Source organism: Ipomoea nil, unplaced genomic scaffold (assembly GCF_001879475.1).
Source record: "Ipomoea nil cultivar Tokyo-kokei standard unplaced genomic scaffold, Asagao_1.1 scaffold2975, whole genome shotgun sequence".
Lineage (NCBI taxonomy): Eukaryota > Viridiplantae > Streptophyta > Magnoliopsida > Solanales > Convolvulaceae > Ipomoea > Ipomoea nil.
Window position 1 is genome coordinate 797,809 of NW_017619403.1, and position 20,406 is coordinate 818,214.

Here is a 20,406-nt window from a genome sequence, read left to right on the forward strand (position 1 = left end):
GCAATGGAGTTAATTATTCTCAGTTCATCGTTAGATCCAAAAGAGATGCGTATATTATTCAGAATGGATGATGTTTGCAAGTTGGTAGAGAAGTTTTACCCACAAGACTTTAAAAATTATGAGATTTTACAATTGAGAATGCAACTTGAACATTTTGAACATGTGCAACAATTTCCTAATTTTAGAACACTAGAAAGTATTTCAGATATATGTCAATGGTTAGTAAAAACAAGAAAATCGAACATCTATCATCTTGTGTTCAGATTAGTAACTCTCATTCTCACACTTCCAGTATCTACACCTACTACAGAATAGTCTTTTTATACCATGAATATAGTCAAGACTACACTTCGTAACAAGATGGAAGATGAATTTCTTAGTGATTGTTTGTTAGTCTACATTGAAAAGCAAATTGGAAAACAATTTAGTGTAGATTCAATTATAGATGATTTTCATGACATGTAAGAAAGACGATCTAAATTTTAGTAGATTTGTAATATAATGATTTATTTTGAAATATGTTAAATGAATATTAATGTATTTCATTATCCTCTTTTAAATCGTGATTGGTCCCCTGCATTCTTTAATCCTGGCTCCGCCCCTGGCTACTATGGCAATGCCCCACTAGAGGATGACAATGGCTTCTTAGACATGGCGGAACCTCCCAACATCAACATGGTGGAGGATAACAGTGTTGTTGGCCTTTTTGGCACTGAGGCGAGCAACTGCTTGCTTTATTGGGCATTTTTGTTCCAGTTCTTCCCATGATCTGCTTTTGAAAATGCAGTTGATAACCTAATGTCTGCCTGCAAGAAGGAAGCTAGGGGATTGAAGAATTGGAGTCCTTCTAGAGGTACTCCCAGTTTTACTCCCAAAACAACACTCCCTGGCGTATAATTACTTTTTATTAAAAAAAAAAAAAAAACGTAATTTATGTGCCTTAGATTGTTACAATTTTTTATTCATTCTCAACCCCATTTCTCTCTTTCTTCCATTTTTATCTCATTTCTTCTCCGTATGCTCTTCTCTCTTTCTCTCCGGTGCGTCGCTGATATGCTGCTATTGATGTCTCTCGTCTACTGCCTTCGACGGTTGGACCTTCTTCGGCCTCCCTTTCTTTCCAGCGTGTACAGATCAGCGAGCACGCACGCAGCTTCTCTGCAAGCTTCCTCCGACAAGCCTTGGTTTTCCGGCATTATCATAGTGGTGATGAAAGGCGACGGCAACTACCCCTCTCCAGCGGTGGATCTCCTCCGACGGCGACCTGGGCGGTAGCTAGCAAAATATCTCTTCTCAAGGGAAAAAAAAAAGTTGATGTGACAGCAACCAGCTAAGGAAGCCAGGTCAAGGAGTTTATTTTGGAAGTAAACTTTTCGCACCTTGTAGAATTTTTCGAAGAATTGGAAGGTAGAATGCGTAGCCTGTGATCAGAATAGAGCAGTCGATCTACTTGCGCGCAAGGCTGGTGATCTTGAGAGAGGAACGTACATACTGCAGCCTCCATGCATCGAAGTTTTAGACATTTTAGATGCTGATGTACTGGGTGTCCTGCGTGGCACCAATGGTAATTGTAATTAGCTCTCGGGTACCCCCTTCCAAACGATCTAAAAAAATAGATATTCACCAAAGTGCACAATACACTGTAAATCCTAGTCCATGATATAAGGATTGCAAACTCATGCCACCTATTTAATTTGAATTAAATTGAATTTTTTTTATTGAAACCGAAATATAAGTAATAAAATAATAAATACATAAAACTCTGTAATTATTAATTCATAAATTCAAATCAATTGACAAGACATAACAACATTATCTTTTTAAAAATAAGAATTAAATGCTCTTTATTGTACCAAATCGATGAAACCACAACTCAAAATGGCCCTCGGATCAGATTGGTCACTTTGCTAATGTGTGGTCAACACAAATATCACCATAATTGGTGGTTTAAGCAGCTGGTTGGTTAGGCAGCCCCTTAAGCGCCGACTAGACATTCTAGGCATCACCTAGGCTGCTTAGGCACCAATTAGGTCACTTAGTCGATCGATTAACTATTGTTCCCTTCTTTTTTAAATGAGTTATTTGACTCAAAACGAGTGAAATAAACTTAAATTGTTCAAACTCTAAATGTTTTTAAGTTATATTTAATATTTTAGTATTTACTATTAAAGTATTAAATAGTTTATAATTATCAAGTCTTAAAAAAATTAAATAAATTTAAATAAAATAAAAAATACGCGGACGCCTAGGCGCCGATAAATCGCCGTCTAGGCGCTAGGCTCTCCCGAGCGCCCGATGAGCGCCTAGCGATTTTTTCAACCATGATATACATACACATACATACATATATGTCCGCACGACCGCACGGGAGAGGAAGCCGTGCACGCGGGCACGCGCACACATATATGTGTATGTGTGTGTGTCAAATATCATTCTATATGTCAACATCAAGAATGAATTTGATTGAATATGCAACGCCATAAGGGGACAATTGTCATGACATTTGAGAACCAAACCGGAAAAAATAACACCACCACAGTGAAAAATAGTGTGTAAAGTTTAGATAACCCTTCTATAAGTCTATGATAGTTAACTGCTTTAGACATTTGATTGAATTAAACCAACTCAAACTTTGGAATTTTTTTTACTGATTCTTCGTTATGATACACGCTCCAAAAGATTTCTAACATATTTTTCTCGAGTTAATACCCAAAATCGTCCTCGACTATAGTGGTTTTTTTCAATTTCGTCCTAAACGACTTTGGTGACCTAATATCGTCCCAGACTTTTGTGTTTCGCTCAATTTAGTCCTCCATTTGTTATTCCGTCAAATTGGTGTTAAATAAAGGGACAATTCAGTAATGTCAATATTGATCTCTCTTTACTTTCAACTTGTGAAGTGCGAAATTCCTCTTTCTTGTACGAATTACACCCAGAATTACTCCCGGACCTGCAAATCAAATTTTATATTCGCAGTTTTAGGAGTAATTCTTGGAGTAATTAGTAAAAAAAAAAAACGATTTTGCAGTTCACATGTCTTTGAGTAAAGATATGCCAATATTAAAATTACTGAATTGTCTATTTATTTAACACCAAATGGACAGAATAACAAATGAAGGACTAAATTGAGCAAAAACACAAAAGTCTGGGACTAAATTGAGCGAAACACAAAAGTCTAGGACGATATTAGGTCACCAAAGTCGTTTAGGACGAAATTGAGAAAAACCACTATAGTCGAGGACGATTTTGGGTATTAACTCTATTTTTCTCCTACTGTCGGTTAAAGTAGGGAGACTTTAGGTACATATAAGATGGTGATTTTCTTGTTTCACGATCAATCTTTTTTTTCCCTTTTTTTTTTTTTTTGGGTCAAACAACATTTAGGTAGGGTAGTGTGACTTATTTTTTCTTTGGGTTTACAATTATTACAACATATACTTAAGAAAATATTTTAATTGTTCAGTTAATACTACATCAAAATACTACAGTGAAGTAGAATACATGCCAAACAATATATGTGATGCAACTAATTGATTCGGGTATGCGTGGATCAATTTAGTTCGCATAAAATATAAAGGACGAATGGTAAAAAGAACAAATATTGTAATAATAGTGGATGGATTAATGCAAAAGCATTACAAAGTGTATTGTGCAATAACGAGACCTGATTGAATAGAACATGTCAGTAGGAGAATGAGACATTTAAACAAGTTTGTTGATGGAGACAAAAAATGGTGTTGTCACAGTAATACTAAGACCAACTGACCAAGGGATGAAAAATAAAGTAAAAATTTCACTGCATTATTTTATCAAATTGTTTCAGATCAATGACTTTTTTGTCTAGATGGACGGCTAAGATTAGTTTGTAGTTTTCTCCCGAAAACAGGTTTTCATGTTTGGAGCACACTCACATGAAATGGATTGAATTTCATAATAAGCAAGGCATTAGGACAGAATTAAAGATATAACTTTACTAGCGATGAAGAACTTTCTCACAATTACATTATGAAGCCATATACTACAAAACTAAATTTTGCATTTGCATTTGCATTTGCATTCAAATATAAGGGTTAAGGTTGCCCTACTGGAGCATACAGTACAATTCAAACTAAAATTTATGATACAGATTATTTTTACATTCTAAACATTCATAATCAATGAATACTCCAGTGATAGATATACTTATGAAAAAGCAATAAATTTCTCTTGAATTTTAATAATTGTAATTATGATTACTCTAGAAATCAGTGTTCTATAAGCATCTAAGCTTATACTTCTCCCAGAAATCTCAGACTCAACACACAATCCAGCTATAGTTAATCATCAATGCTTACACTGCTTGTTTTGTGATGTGATCTCTAAATATATTATCTTTTCTACCATCAAAATCAAAATAATTTACACAAATTGAAGGAAAGGCTAATTCCTAAACTGGACTGATGCTTACAGAGCTGACAGACAGTTCTACTTCACGATTCCAAGGCCGATATGCCACAAAAGTGCCATCACTTGAGAACGAACCCGGATTGAAGCATGTAATGCCAGTGTACGTGAATGCCTTCTGTTCACTTTTGTCACCCAAAACTATCTGTGTTGCGGACCAAATACAAATAACAAATGATAATCAATGTTCCATACCATTACACAACCATCTTACAAGTTAGAACTGAAACCCAAAAAAATAAGAGTATATTTTGTTGAGGATAAATATGAAGTAATAAATGTGTTGTCTCATTGACAACTTATAGCCCTCAACTCATGACTCGTGTGTTTTTTCAAACATATCTCAGCATAAGGTATAAACAAGATGGTTCTAGTGACATTGGAAAGAAAACATCAAGAGCTACTACATCTTCAGTCAGATCCTGACGCCTAAATCCGAAGTTAAATTGGTCAAGACAGCAGAATTGGCAGATACGATTGCACAGAAGCACTTGCTGGAGTAGCAAAGAAAGATTCAGACCCAGCAGCAGTTCACTTACATAATGTCCAGAATCCATTATGCACATTCATTTATTTAATGGGAATTTCAATGAGATAGCTTTAGGTCTTCTACATGCCTAAGACAAGCAAAAATATTCCTAATTGCATAGAGTCGAGATGTGCAAGGATTCCAAATTTGGCCAAAAGTAGGCAAGTAGCCTAATACTGGGGGGGGTGGGGGGGTGGGGGGGTGGGGGTGGTGAAGGAGATATTTTTGTGGTTGTCATTCTTTCTATACATCTATTCATGTTATTTCTACTCTCGTATATTTTAGTCTATGATAAATAGCATGACGGCCAGAAACTGTCTAGGGCTCAAATTGAACAATATTTTGTTATTTATTTAATGAGCAAATTCCACTTTTAGTACTCGACTATTGTGGCATTGTCACATTTAATCCTATTCTTTTAATTTTGCCATATTACCTCCCTGACTTTCATTTGATTGCCACCATTAATCCTCCGTTAAAAATTCTATTAATTTACCGTTAGAATAGACAAATAACAAAGGAAAAATCCTTAAGGAGAAAATCTTGGCGCATTATTATGTTAATACTTCCAATGCACATTCAAGATCAAGAATCCTCTCTCATTTTACCTAATGACACATAATTTCCAGTGAGTTAATGAATTTGTGGTGTTCTTCGATCAAAACTTGTTACTCTGTGTATGTTTGTGTTAAATTGTGAATTGAATGGATTGTATTAACATAATAATGCATCAGGAATTTTTCCTTTGTTATTTGTTAATTCTAATGTGTTCAAAATATGAGTTACGATATGTGTAAGGATTTTTCCTTTGTTATTTGTCTATTCTAACGGTAAATTAACAGAATTTTTAATGGAGGACTAATGGTGGCAATCAAATAAAGTTAGGATGTAATATGGCAAAATTAAAAGAATAGGACTAGATGTGGCAATGCCACAATAGTCAAGGAGTAAAAGTGAAATTTGCTCTTTATTTAATTTAATTCGAGTTGGGAATTGAACTTGTAAGATCCTACCAAGAGTCATAGATTGACGTCACTAAAGTGACTAAACTATAAGGTCTTTGACTTTTGTGTTTGATATAAGTTCTTTATCACTCTTGTTTGACCCATGCAACTACAAATTTCACACTACTCTCATATAAGAAAAGGAACTAAATATTAAAGAAACCTAAAAGGGATGTCTTTTATAATCATTTCAAATATAAATAAGAAGTACCGTGTGTGGAGTCGGATAAAGGTGGAGGCTGTGGTCATAATTCCATATTATGGGTTGCACACTGAGAGGAAGGGGGCAGAGATGGCTTTGATGAGTGATAGTAGCAACAAGCTGCAGAAGAAGAAAAAAGAAAGCCATCACATCTTGGATTCCAACAATCTATGATTCAAGATATCCTCTGCATATGATTGAGGGTGGTAATAAAAGAATACTTACATGCTCAAATGGATCACTAGTCTCTTCTGTAGAGGGTGCCATTAGGCATGACCTCCTCATTCTATAAAGCAGGTCCTGCCGGAAAAATACTATTTCTTGTGTATAAAACTTGACTCTGGTTTCAATATAAGCACAAAGTGTTAAAAAAAAATGCAACATGATCATAAAACATATACATTTTAATACTAATGAAGTAATAGCAATAATCTCAGGCACATCTGTCAACATAGTAATTATTATTATTATTATTGTTTTGTTTTCCTTTATTAGCAGTACAGACTTGAAATAAAATACCTCGTTTGACATTTGGTCAATGTTGAATTAAAAATAATGTGGAAATAGTTGGAATGACTGCCGACAGATTAGATCCTCCACTACACACAATTTATCAAATAAAGTATACCTGCATGGATTGCTGGAGAATATGGCAGTTGGAATATGCTTTTGAAGCTCTTCCGTAATGTATTTTGGCAAACAACATCTAGGCAAAACTGTTGAAGGACCTGAAAATGAAGATATTTATTAACAGCTGCATAATGCTTGTCAAATAAATTTGAAACAAACCTGTTATAATTTATTCAACAGACCTACATCATCAGGACCAGGAATGAAAAGGAACCGACTGTGCTCTTTCAGTCGTTGGTGGGATGCAATAAGCTCCCCTAGTTTTCCAAACTGTGACCTAGACATTTGGTAGCTTTGTTACTTTTGTTGTTAGCTCAAGTAGCTGCATTAATTGAAAGAACAGAAGAAACTTTGCTGAGCACTTACCTGAGACTTGAGAAAGACTTGAAGGATAGATTGCAAGGATGAGAGCAGAAATTTCCCATGAAAACAAATAATGAAGGAACTACTTCTTCTTTCTCAAAACCACTGAGGACAATCTCCAGATTTCTCATAGTCTTCTCTAAGGTAAAGATAATAGTGAATTAGAATATAATCTTTGGACCAAAAGAAAAAGTAATGCAAAACTCACAGAAATAGCACACAAGAAAACCATATACCTCCTTGTTGTCCAGCCAGATATCAGAGAGGATGACAAACATGTCATTCACAGCTCTTTTTTCCAGCTCTGCCAGTCTTAGCTATTGCAATGGTTAACAGAACAACGTTTAATAATTTGAAATTTGCACAAATAATTTATAAAGAAAATTTCAAGAGTATTTTCAATATTGGCGATCACTGAAGCCTGCAAAGGATACAGTTTCCTCATTTGTAAGTAGACCACCACCAAAGAAGTCAATCCCTGAAGAAAATGCAGTAGACTTTTCTCTGTCTTCTAGAGGAGGAAATCCGCATGTTCTGACCTATCATAATATTTCTAAGCAAATTACTAATCAAGTAAAGAAAAGAAAGAAACAATAAGATATATGTCTTTAGCCTTACTCAAAAACTAAATCTAATAGACACAATATTTAACTATTAAATTATGTTTGAATACTAATCCAACTACAGACTATGGGGAACTTTCTCATTTAGTAGTTTCATCTGACTCCAGATATTGAAAATAAGAGCCCAAACTAACTTAAGAGATCATGAGCATCTACAAAGACAAAGGTTAAATGCTAAAGTTGCAATCCACAGTTGGACACTCATTGATTAGTCATCACTCATTTCATAATGCATATCCTGCAAGGATTTTTACAATATTCAAAAATCACAAAACAGGGAAAACTATATTATGGCAAAAGCATTTGCAACTAAAAGAGTAAAAAACTAAAAATAGCCAGATTAAACAAAATTTTAATTATTTCTTCATTTAGGTTCCAGAACATAGTACAATGAATTTTTAAGCTCAAAGCCTCAAACATGGCTATATGTTACCCTCTAAAGGTTTTTAAGTCTGCAAAGAGGATTACTTACCATCTTGAACATACAAAATGATCAAGTAAAAAAATAAAATATAAAAATTATGCATTGTCACAAAAATGCAAATTGTATCCAATATATATATAAAGCAAATTTAATAACTTCAGAAGACAAGAAAGGAAAGCGGACCTTAAAAACACCATCCAACTGCATTTCACCTTCTGCTAAGACAACTGTATTTTCTACAAAAAATCCTGTTGTTATTTTGTATATCTTGTTAAGGAAATGTGCATCTTTGTATCAACAGTAAAAACACTAGAACATTTATCTCAAGTAGAAGAGGATGAAGGGATGAATAGTGACAATACTGCAAGTTAGAACTTAGGAATGAATGGATCATGAAGTGCACATTCAATATAGGTTTACCCAAATGTTTCATCTCTCTACCTATAATGTTGACTATTCAGATAGTATCTTCAGATGGATAAATTAAAAGGAATCTATTATCAGGTGAAGCAATGGCAGGACCACAATATGAATACATCCTAGACAAATTCTAGGACTACAAATGTTTAACATCAATACAGGGTAAATAAATCAGATGGATGGATGCATGCAACTAATTTTTAAAAGACAAGTCATAAAGAAATTATGAAATGGATAGCATTGTAGTGCATGTGATGGCCCAGAAGGAACTTCTTGCAATCATTTCTTATCTTCAACAATGACAAAATGAAGACAAATGATTTACAACTACTTATGTGGAGGACAATTTTCCTTTCAACAAAGAAACTAGTGTTTGTGAAAACTATATATAATAAAAGATAAGCTTCAATACCAAAAAATATATATATATATTAAAAATACCAAACAAGCAAACAAACAAAAAGGATATTGAATCAGATAAGTTAACTTCAACAGCTGCAGAAAGGTCTTCCAAGTAGAAATGACCATCTTCCAATTGAGATATTACCCCCATTACCCATCTTCTCCCAGTCTGCCCAACCAGTGATTGGATTGGAGATATCTACCAAGAACAATGCATTACTGTAAGTACAATTTATCACAAGTTGAATCTACATTTAGCATATTTGCTATCTACCAACCAGTGGGAAGTTGATTACTACTTACCTCACAGCTGCCATACTCAGACACAGTGCTCCCAAAAGCAGGCTTGGAAAACCTAGGATCGCGGGAAAGCCGTTGGAATAACAACAGGAACCTATCTTTATATAGGGTAGCTTTTGCAGAGGCATCACCATGAATTGGAAGCTTCCCTACATGCCTACAGACATCAAAGAATGCCCATGCCAAAAAATTATAATCACAGAGTAATCAAGAATGCTTTAGTTAAAATTTCTAGATAAGAAAGAAAGGAATGAAAACCAGTCAATTGAGTACCAGGAACTATTTGAAAATGAAAACATAAAAATTTGAAGTACTTCACATATTAAAACCCAAAAGTTGATCATTAAAAAATGCAATTGCATTAATGTACTCTTACCAATAGCTTCTACCCCTGTTTAAATAGGAAGAAACATGAGAATTAAAACTGCACTATTTATACACTTTAAGGAGCAATATGTGAAGTACTTCACTAATTAAAAAACTCAAATTTGGGATTCATGGGGGGGGGGGGGGGGGGGGGGCATTAAGACAATTTTTGTTCAGGTGCAGATAAACTAAAAATAAAGATGCTGAAAAGGAGTCAAATCCTACATCGAGCTCTCAGAAGTAAAATAAGAATCATTAGTTTTCTTACTCGTAAAAGATCTTCTTGACTGGATCGTATCTCAATTTTGGGACAACAAAGGCATCGATGACTCGAAGCTCAGAGGCCGAAGAGCCGGCGCTGTTAGGATTTTCCTCGTCGGCGGCTTCTGCTTCCAATAATAGGGTCACAACTTTGTGCACCGGCTGTTTGTCAAGAATCGCCGATTTCACTGAAGCACTCAAATCAAAAGGCGCTCAATTTAAGTTGATAGGGTAACTAAAATAATTTATGCAAAAGTGAATAAAATTAAAAAAGGGAATATTTTGAAGAACGAACGTGATAGGTACTGGAGCTCGTCGAGGAGGAGGTCGAGGGCTTCGTCGTGGGCGTCGGAAGGGAATCGGTCGAGGAAGGAGAGGACCTCCGATAGGGCATCCACTTTGAGAGTGTAGCCCCTCATCTTGAATTTCCTCTGTACTTTATTCCTTGTTGCTCCTCCATTCATCTTCTCTCTCTCTCTCTCTCTCTCTCTCTCTGCTGTGACGCTGCGGATCTGCAATCTCTGCGAATGTGAATTGCGCGGGAGACGGCACTTCTTCTAGGTCTAGTTTCGGGGAAATAGCGGGAAAATGAACCTATTTTTTTCATATATACGAACATAGGACAGTTATACATGGAACCGGGTCCAACTTGTTAAAGGTGGTAGGTTTTACCTATTGAATGTTCACAACTCACAATTTGAATGGTAAACATTTATTAGTATATAAATTGTGTATGTAAATTATGAAAATTTAGTTTTAGGCTATCATTTGTTTTATAATTTTAGTAAGGACATTTTTATCTCTTTATATATTTCTTTTGTTATTTTTCTAGTTTCATCGGATTTAATTGATTTAAGACTTTACTAAAACCCGGTTGAAAAACATGATTACTATAAAAATTAGAGGTTACCTAAAGTTCTAAACCAATTAAACCAGTTAAAACTGAAAAATAACAAAAGAAAAATATTAAAAGACAAAAATATCCTTACTAAAAACATGAAAAGTCATGAGAATGACTAAAATTACCTAAAAATAATAATCTGAAATGTTAAAGAACAAAAACAATAATTTGAGACTAAATTTAAAATTGTCACCAAAAAAAAAAAAAAGGAAACTCGGATGGAATTGAAACGCAAGCAGATCTACTAAGCAAGCCTAGTCCATCCACCTAAGTGCTCGCATTAGAGGAAGTTATTTACATCATCTTGAGTGATGACATGTATGCACAAATCTTAACTTCTCATCAATTGAATATTTTCTTTTGGCCAAGGAAATAAAAATCTATAAGGGCATCAATATCAGTTGGGGTTATTAAGGGGTTATTGTAAGAGTGATTAGGAAATAGAATGTAGGATGGAAGAGAAAAAAGAAAAAAAAAAAAAACAAAAACAATAAACAATAAACAAAACTGATTTTTCTAAAAAATATATATATGAAAAGGTAATGGGTCAAGCGCGTGTTCCGAGTTATCCACTATAGTGTATGCTCTAAGGGCATCCCCATTAGGGAGATTTTTGCACATATTATAAGAAAAAAGTTGATGTATTAGAGGAGAGATGAGAGAGAGCGTTGGGGTTGTTAGGTTATTTAAGAAATTTTGTCAAAATTGTGGGGATTTTAGGGGGTTTTGGGGGGTTTTTTATGGTTTTTTCAGTTTTTGATTTTTTTTTTCTATTATTTTTTTTTTCTTTTTATCTATTTCTCTTTTCTAATCACACCTGTAAAATCTCCTCAAAATCCTACCACTATTGAGGATGCCCTAAGGGAAAGAAGCTGGCAGAAGAATAAGGACCATCTAGCGCACATGATGATAATGAAATTCAACAACACCTTCTTGAACGGGTACTTTGGAAATGATAAGAAGTTGGCATTATATTTGAAGCATTCAACAAGGGTGACTTCTATGAGGCTTTCAAGTTTTGTGATATTTCGGGGTACACCAAGGAGAAGCTTCATAACTGAGGGATTAAAAATGGATATAATTCAGGGACTGGGTTGTCACTACCATTATAATTCAAGGATGAAACTCGCCAAAGGAGAAATTAGATATAAAATAAACATAGTTCTTACATAAATAATCTTTTTTTTTTTTTCAAATGAATAACTTTTTGGTGGAGATTTTCGACAAATATTGCCTGTTATTTTATTTAAAATTGTATTTAAATACGTTAACTATGTAATTAAATTAGTTATTTCAAATTAAAATTCAAATAATAATACAAGTAACAATAAACTTTAAAATCAACATAATAATAACATAATTATGTCGTTATTCGGCATATCAACTCGTTAGTTCTCGCGTGATGATTGCACGGTAATTGCCCGGAGGTTCATATGTATGTATATGCATGTATGTATAACGAAGTAAAGGGAGAAAGAAGAAGAAGAAGAAGAAGAAGAAGAAGAAGAAGAAGAAGAAGAAGAAGAAGAAGAACACCAAATGTAGGGCACAACAACCATCTCATTTTATTAAGCTTTCAACCATATATATAGTGATCCATACAACCTACTCGCATGGGCTTAGCTCAATGGTTTAGTGGGCAGTATTTGGGAGATATTTGGGAGAAGAGACCAAGGTTTGAACCTCGACAGCGGCAATGTGAGAATTATGGGGCCCTTGGGGTTGGGGATTCAACATTTTGGGAGAAGTGACTCTTCAACATAAATAAGGGATTACGTGAAAGGCAAATTAAGGGTCTCATGGTTTAATGGCCATCAATATAAAATATTTATAACAAATTAAACTTTTAAAAATATTAGGCTAAAGTGTCATCTAGCACCATGAACCATATTCGATTATTCATCCCGCACTATGAACTTTCATATCATATATATCAAGTCACAAACCAAAAAGAAAAATCCATCTAGAACTTTTAGCAGGTTTATCTGTCTTCGTGTTGATATGGTGCCGGTTTTCCACTGATGTGGCATTTTTTGAACCTAATGTCGTCCACGTAAGCATTTACATATTAAAAAAAAAAATAAGAGACCACAATTATATATTTCGCTCAACCCTAATTCCCCCCAAATCGTATATGAAACCACGCTCTACAAAAGACGTAGCATTCAAACGAGGATGACCCAGGCGATGAAAATCCATGTTAAGTTGATTTAGTGGGTATGTTTCTAGGCGGAAGGCGACGGAAGGTTGAAGGTGACGGCAGGTTGAAAGTGACGAAACCTGCGCTAGCTGGGTTAACATGTATGTTTCTATACTTTTCTGTTATATAATATTTTTATATCTTTGTGTGAATTTGTGTGTGTGTGTGTGTGTGTGTGTGTGTGTGTGTGTTGATGTACTGTTGCTGCGCATAATATATATGATGTATAAAATTTTCTCTTTTCTGTGAATTTTATATATATATATATATATATATATATATATATATATATATGTTGATGTACTGTTGCTGTGAATACAAATAAATGTGTATGCTTTTGATACAATAGGTCCTACTAAGCTTCTTTGATTTGAAAAGATAAGAACATAGTTTTAGAAAAGTGGAAAAGAATACATAAATTAAAAGTGTTTATAGTTCTGCATTCATATACGATTATATGAAATTAGCTATTAAACCATTAGTTTATTAATTAATTAATACAAAATTGGAATATAGTGTTTTATTCTAAGTTTTACTAGCCATTGAATGGGGAAATCTTTTGGCCAAGGACTAAAGGTGATGAAATACTTGCCCCTGTTCCAAGGAAGATGACTGGTAGGCCAAAGAAAAAAAAAAAAAAAAAAAAAAAAAAGCTTGAAGAAAATGAAAAAAAAAAAAAAAAGAAGCAAAAAATGAGTGAAGATGTTAGAAAATTGTCTAGAAAATGAAGAATTATGACATGTCAATTATGCAAGAGAAATGGACATAACAAACGATTTTGTCCTACATTGTCAACCCAACAAGCAGAATCTGCTGGTTCTTCTGCTGTTAGAGGAAGAGGAAGACCATCGACTGTTGTGAGAGGGAGAGGGAGAGGAAGTGGAAGTGGAAGTGCAAGAGTGACAGACTTGTCTCAGAAAATCTTTGTTGGAATGTCAAGTAAATAAATTAAACATAATGCAGATTTAAATAATTCATGTAAATGGCTCTTAGCAGTATATGATTAATTGACAATGTTTTCTTCTTTTATGTAGTTTGCACAGAGTGAAACTCAATGGGACCATGAATGCAAATGAAGATTGATTGAGTCACTTTTTTTTTTTTCTCTCTTTATTTTTATTTTTGTTTTTTTATTGTTAACTAACTGGTGTTTATAGCTAGAGTTTTTACCCATTTTGGTCCCTTGACTATGACTCATTCTCAATTTTACATTCCGACTTTTAATTGCACCCAATGTGGTCCCTTGACTTTTAAAAATTACCCCAAATTGGTCCTCCGTTAGATTTTACGTTAACTGGGGGTTAAGATTGAGGGTATTTCCGTCCATTCACCTCCTTGCACCTATTTCAACTGCTATTTGGATGTCCAGATCACCTACGACCCCTCCCCGAAGTCCATTGGATGCACAACGTGAAGCACTCCAACGCATTCCTCCACCGAGGTCTGGAAACTCTTCGGCCGGCCGAGATCGGCCTCGAAAATGCGCAGTCTCAGCTCTCCGATGATGCTCCAGGCAAACTCGTGAGATAGCTCAGATCTCTGGTCAGTGACCTCACCGTGGTGTTAACGGAGTAGCCATCTTCAAGTTGTCAACTGGACATTTCCCGTGGATTCTGAGTTTTCATATCTATTCAGACTCTATTTTTGCGAGTTTGATCCTGAAATTGATGCCGTCAATGAATGAGTTCTCTCTGTGGACATAGCGAATACAACAGATGAGAGATATTTTGATGTTTTTGAAAGGGCAAGCGGCTCCAAAATATGATCTTCACGGAGTACATATTGCATGTGCCGGCAATAATATTGGATGGTCGCCCGAGCAAACAATATGTTTCAATGGCTATAAGGCCTAACATGGAAACCCGACCTGTATATGCGAATGCACTCTTCTGCGTTGTATTTTTCTCTTGTACGGTTCTAAATTAGATTTACCATCTGGTCCGAAATTAAATGGCAAAAAAAAAAAAAAACATTCTTAATGATCACAGATCATGTGTTAGACGCTAGAATTGCTTCTATAACCACCACAAAGTTAGTTGTAATGGAGTGTACAATTGCAGGCCATCATCGATGCTGCTTCGTATGTCCCACCACCTCCATCAGAAGAGCAAGTGAAAAGAATTGCAAAGTTGTAAGAGTTCACTTGCCCCGTCTTCGCCATTACTGTTTCTTCCATGGGATTGCAAAATTTTAGCTTTGTTAACTTTCCTAAGACTGCATTGCACTAGAGTTATGACTATAGCCCGACAATTGACCCCTCTTTCTTTCCTTACCTTTCATTATTCTCCACAACTCAAAGAGCTCTGGGGAGCGTATAAATTCCTTGACACCAAGAATGCTCTTTCCCAGAAGAAGGGTATGAGAAGAAGCAGGGATTATTGGGATTGAATATTGATTGATTTTACAGGTTTATGAATTAGGCGCAAAAGTTCTTTCCAAACACGGGTATAGATATGGAACTTCATCATCGATCACTTTCTGTGATCTCTATGTTCATAACATTGATAAAATGCACTGAGAAACTCATGCTTTAAGCTCTACAGGTATTTCAGGCAACCATCACTTGTCTCTAAAGGGGAAGTAGAAGTCACCATTTTCCCAACACAAAACAGTTTTGTCGTAGTGAAACGATTGAACAAGGAGGAGTCGAGGCAAGGGGAGAACGAGTTCTGGATGGAGATCAAGATGCTTTCTCATCTCCAGGTTCACCGTCGCAGGAAGGAGATAACGAGTTGACTGGGACGAAGCTTTGATGGCAAACCTAACTAATAATTGTCATGAATGGACAGAAATACCCCCGATCTTAACACCCAATTAACGTAAAACCTAACGGAGGACTAATTTGGGGTAATTTTTAAAAGTCAAGGGACCACATTGGGTGCAATTGAAAGTCGAAATGTAAAATTGAGAATGAGACATAGTCAAGGAACCAAAATGGGTAAAAACTCTTATAGCTACTATGTATTATGATTTTGTCTTTTAACTAGCTAGTGGATTATGAATTGGGAGTTTATTTTTTTTTATTCTTGCCAATATATATATATATATATATATATATATATATATAAAGAGAGAGAGAGAGAGAGAGAGAGATTCAGGTAAAAACACATCTTAAGATACAAACCTATGGACAATATGGGGCCATTGGATGTTGAGATTGGATGGTCCAGATGTGGTCTAAGTTTTAGCGCGTGCGGTAGGGTTTTTTTTACGTTAAGTGGTGTGTTTTTGCTTATAAGGGGTTATTTCTGGTATTTTACTATGTGTAAGACCTAGTCAACTTAGACCACATCTCCTCATCTCGCACGCGCATCACACTTCTGCAGCCTCTTCCTTCCGCTTCTCGCTGTCTGTCCGTGCGTTTGGCCGTACACTTCCGAGCTTCGCATCATTTTTGCGGATTCATCCCTCGCTTTTCATTACCACGTAGCAATGGTCGGCTGCACATCGAAGAGGCGGGGATCACCGGTGGGAGGTGTCGGCCGAGGTATGTTTTTTCGCGGTTTTTGTCTTTTTTCTTTTTTTTTTTGGTTTATTGTTGGTGGGTCTTTGCTTCTGCTTCATTTTTTGTTTTTTTTTTTTGGGGGGGGGGGGGTGGGGGGTTTCATTGCTTTTACGCATCTTGTGTGTTTTGTGGGGTGGTCAAGGGGTTTGTTGTCGAATTTATGCGATATTTTGGAGCTAGGGTTTTCGATTTTTGGGCATTTTTTGGCATGTGTTTGGATGGTTCAGTTTCTTTCTTATTTTGAATATTATGCCTACATAATGTTAGTTAGTTTGATTTGTTTCTAATTTTGATGCCTATATAATGCTAGATTGTTTGGAAGTTAAGAGTTCAATTTTTGTAGTTTTTGATTATCATTTTGCAAAATCTGGAGATGGGAATGGTTTCTGTGTTCGTTTTTGTTTCCAATTCTGCCGTTTTTTTTTAATAAATAATATGCATTTTGCCGTGTCGCTGGGGTTGGCGGGTTGGTGGTGGTGATGAATTTGGTTGTTTTTGGCTTCTCTTTTAATTTTTGGTTCATTATTAAATTGGTTTATGTTGTTTTGAATATAGTAAATCAGTCTGTGTTGTACTTTTAATCAATTTTTTACTATTTTTTATTCTAAGATACTGCTATATTATTTCTAAGTTTATGTTGTCAAGATACTGCAATCAATTTATGTTGTCTTTCACAATCGCCTTGCAAAATATGAAAATGGGAATGCTTTGGGTGTTGAATTGTTTTCCAATTGTGGAATTAAGCAAAATAAGAGGTAGATTTGGTGTTTTTGTAGTTGTAGTTGTTCTGCCTGGTTTTGTTTGGTTTTCCAATTGTGGATTGTATTGTTGTTTTTTTTTTCAGGTAAGAAGTCCAAGGTGTCGCGGTGTGTTCTAGGTGGGGCACCAAGTTGTGTGAGTGATGACGACTTCGTTTCGCCATAGTTGGCCTTCTTGGCAAGGTTAGAACAAGACCCGCTGTGGAATGCCCCTGATGATGATTCGATGTCCGAAGAGGAGTGTGCTCGCAGTTAACATGTGCACAACAGTTTTAAAATTAGTTACTTCTAATATTTTTGAGAGGGTGTGTGCTAGCTTTTGTCTGTAAATGTGCAGGGCACTTTGAAGTCCGGTTTCGTGTAATTGTTTTAGCAACTGTGTTTGTTTTTTGGTTCCTTCACTGTTTGTTCGGCACCATGTTGTAAATATATTTTAGAGGGTGTGTGCTCGCAATTAGCTAAACATGTGCACGACAGATTTAAAAACAATTACTTACTATATTTGATAGGGTGTGTGCTTACATTTGTCTGTAAAGGTGCACGTCAGTTTTAATTCCCGGTTTCATATATTTTCTTTTTAGCTCATGATTTTGTTCCATGGTTCCTTCATTTTTTGTTTAAAAACATGTTGTAATTATATTTTACCGGGTGTGTGCTCGCAGTTAACTAAACAAGTGCACGACAGATTTTAATATAGTTCTTATTATTTTTGATAGGGTGTGTGCTAGCATTTGTCTGTAAATGTGCACAACAGTTTTGATGCCCGATTTCGTGTAATTTTTTTAGCTCCTATTTGTGTTCTTTTGTTCCTTCAATTTTTTTTTCAAAAACATGTACTAAATATATTTTAGAGGGTGTGTGTTTGCAGTTAACTGAAAATGTGTATGGGCGTATGGTAGTTTTTAAAATAGTTATAATATTTTTTAGATGTATGCCCATTGTTTTAATAGCAAATGGTTTATTCAAAACCACACTAATCTGTGTTTAACACAAATTCCGAATAACGTGCACACATTAATTGATTACGAATTTGTCGTTCTTTTTTTGGTGTCTGAGGCTGCGTATGATATGCGTGTGAGGTGTGTGCAATGTTTATAATTTCCTGTGTGCGTAGCGATTCTTATTTTCATGATTTTCGGCCAGACGTCCACGTCCCTCGATTAGGATATATTTTCGCCACTGTGTGCACCGCAATATGTTACAGTGTGCTTGTCTGGGCAATATGGGTTTAATCCTCCAACATGTGTGCGCACATATATCTTCATGTGTGCGTATGTTACTCCACGCAACTATTTTTGTAAAAATCAAGTGCTAGTAATAATAAATCTGATAAATATAAATATTCAAGTACGGGTCCTTTGTATGGGGTCTTCTCATTTTGTGTTGCATGTTACCAGTATTTCGCTCCATCATCACCTATTTCCATAACACACTCTTGTGCATCGTGTTCACGTTGTTCTTCCCTTGTTGACCATTAAAAAATAAAGATTAAATTTGTGTTACATTTTAAATGATGTGCATGGGCATTCCAAAACAATCATTCTAAATAAGATAAAAAAAAAATTGTTCCATTTGGTCGTTCATTCACTGCCCTAATCTGTATGTGAGTTATTTCAGTTGGATTAGGATTTGGGGTGTGTGCATCAGAGTGTCTGATTGTGTGCGCGGTTGCGTAATCGTGTCTAACTGCTTGCCGTAGGGATTAGAATGTGGGATTGGGGGATTACGTCTGTATTGATTTTATATAATCCTATTGTAATTACATCAGAATCACAGTTTCACCATATTTAGGCTACCATGCAATTCTCTTAAATGCCCTTATTATTATTATTTACGTTCCAGGCATGCGTTTTTCTCATTAAATCTAATCTATTAATCTAATCTAATCTTATGGCCCATATTTGTCCACAGGTTTGTATATTAAGAGGGTTTTCATGTGAATGCAACCCTATATAGGGAGCCATCAAGTAGGAACCATTCAATAGGTAAGAACATAAGAACTCATTCCAGCCTTTGAATCTAATACAATTAATGGTTTAGATTAAGCAATCGCTAACAAGGAGATCATTAACATAAATAATTTAAAAGGATATTAGGGTAATTACAGACATCCATCAATTATTAATTAATAATATATTAGATTTGATTCCAAGAATTTAGGAGAAGAAGTTAACAAGAAGTCCACTTGGACTCCAATTCTCCGAATGCAACCTCTGCTCCAGGATTCCTTCCGACCAGTCTACCTGTGAATTACGAAAGATCGTGTGCATCTGGAAAACGAAAGAGGAATTCGCCGGAGAGAATGGCGGCAACAGGAACCCACGAAAGTAAGTCCTTTCAACCAATACCTGACTGTGTTCGTTATTGAATTTTAGATTCAAAAAAATTTGGGATGTTGGGTTTTGGCATGCTATTAGAAAGATCATTAAATCCCATACTGCTGCTTACAAACGCATGCGGAACCGGGTATGTTCACATCTACATGCGACACACAATGTAATTGTGGGGCAACAGCACCCCCTACAACACTAAAGTGCATAGACAGAACTGGGCATCTTTGCGTGTGTGCACCTGTGTGCTGATGTACCTGTCAAATAGGTCTGCGAAACACAGGCGCGGGTATCTTTCGATGTGTGCACACGCATGTAAATGAGAGTGCACATTCGTAAACCATGTGTATGCAGAAGTGCACACGCTCCCCAAATCAAGAGCACACACCGATAACCCAAGAAGGGTGTAGTTCTGTGGCCTTTTACGAACCCAACTTTTCGCAGACGTGAAGAGTGTGTGTGCACCTACGTGGTAATGCGTGTGTGCACCTATGTCGTAATGCGTGTGTGCACCTATGTGATAACAAATGTGCCAAACAGGTTTACGCCACAAAGTGGGCGTGAACAATGGCTATAACCTTAGAGCCATGTTGGTTAACCACATATTGGACTAATAAGTTTACAATGCTCTACAACTGAAGTCGGCTCTACAGGCTGTGTGATGAATATCTCTCCTGGCTCAAATACGAACACCATGATAGTCGCAACTGCTTACTCCGACCGACGACCAAAAACCACAAGCAGA

General features: G+C 35.8%; 1 protein-coding gene across 2 annotated transcripts in view; it reads right to left on the reverse strand.

Annotated features, from left to right (window-relative positions):
• Nucleotides 1-4,179: 4,179 nt before the first annotated feature.
• The window catches only part of LOC109163129 (DNA polymerase epsilon subunit B), a 63,121-nt gene continuing 46,894 nt past the window's right edge, over nt 4,180-20,406 (reverse strand). The window contains exons 2-15 of one of the 2 annotated variants that reach the window (XR_002051201.1): nt 10,263-10,479; nt 9,975-10,155; nt 9,344-9,497; nt 9,108-9,239; nt 8,402-8,479; nt 7,606-7,710; nt 7,408-7,488; nt 7,175-7,305; nt 6,991-7,085; nt 6,807-6,906; nt 6,404-6,518; nt 6,188-6,298; nt 4,367-4,588; nt 4,180-4,329 (exon numbers count right to left, since the gene is read on the reverse strand). Coding sequence is in view for 1 of the 2 variants with exons in the window: in XM_019311866.1 (XP_019167411.1) it covers nt 4,427-4,588; nt 6,188-6,298; nt 6,404-6,518; nt 6,807-6,906; nt 6,991-7,085; nt 7,175-7,305; nt 7,408-7,488; nt 7,606-7,710; nt 8,402-8,479; nt 9,108-9,239; nt 9,344-9,497; nt 9,975-10,155; nt 10,263-10,431 (1,614 nt within the window). In the remaining variant the exon portion in view is untranslated. Of the gene's footprint in view, nt 4,589-6,187; nt 6,299-6,403; nt 6,519-6,806; nt 6,907-6,990; nt 7,086-7,174; nt 7,306-7,407; nt 7,489-7,605; nt 7,711-8,401; nt 8,480-9,107; nt 9,240-9,343; nt 9,498-9,974; nt 10,156-10,262; nt 10,480-20,406 lie in introns of both variants that reach the window. The other variant, XM_019311866.1, reaches the window with a different exon arrangement.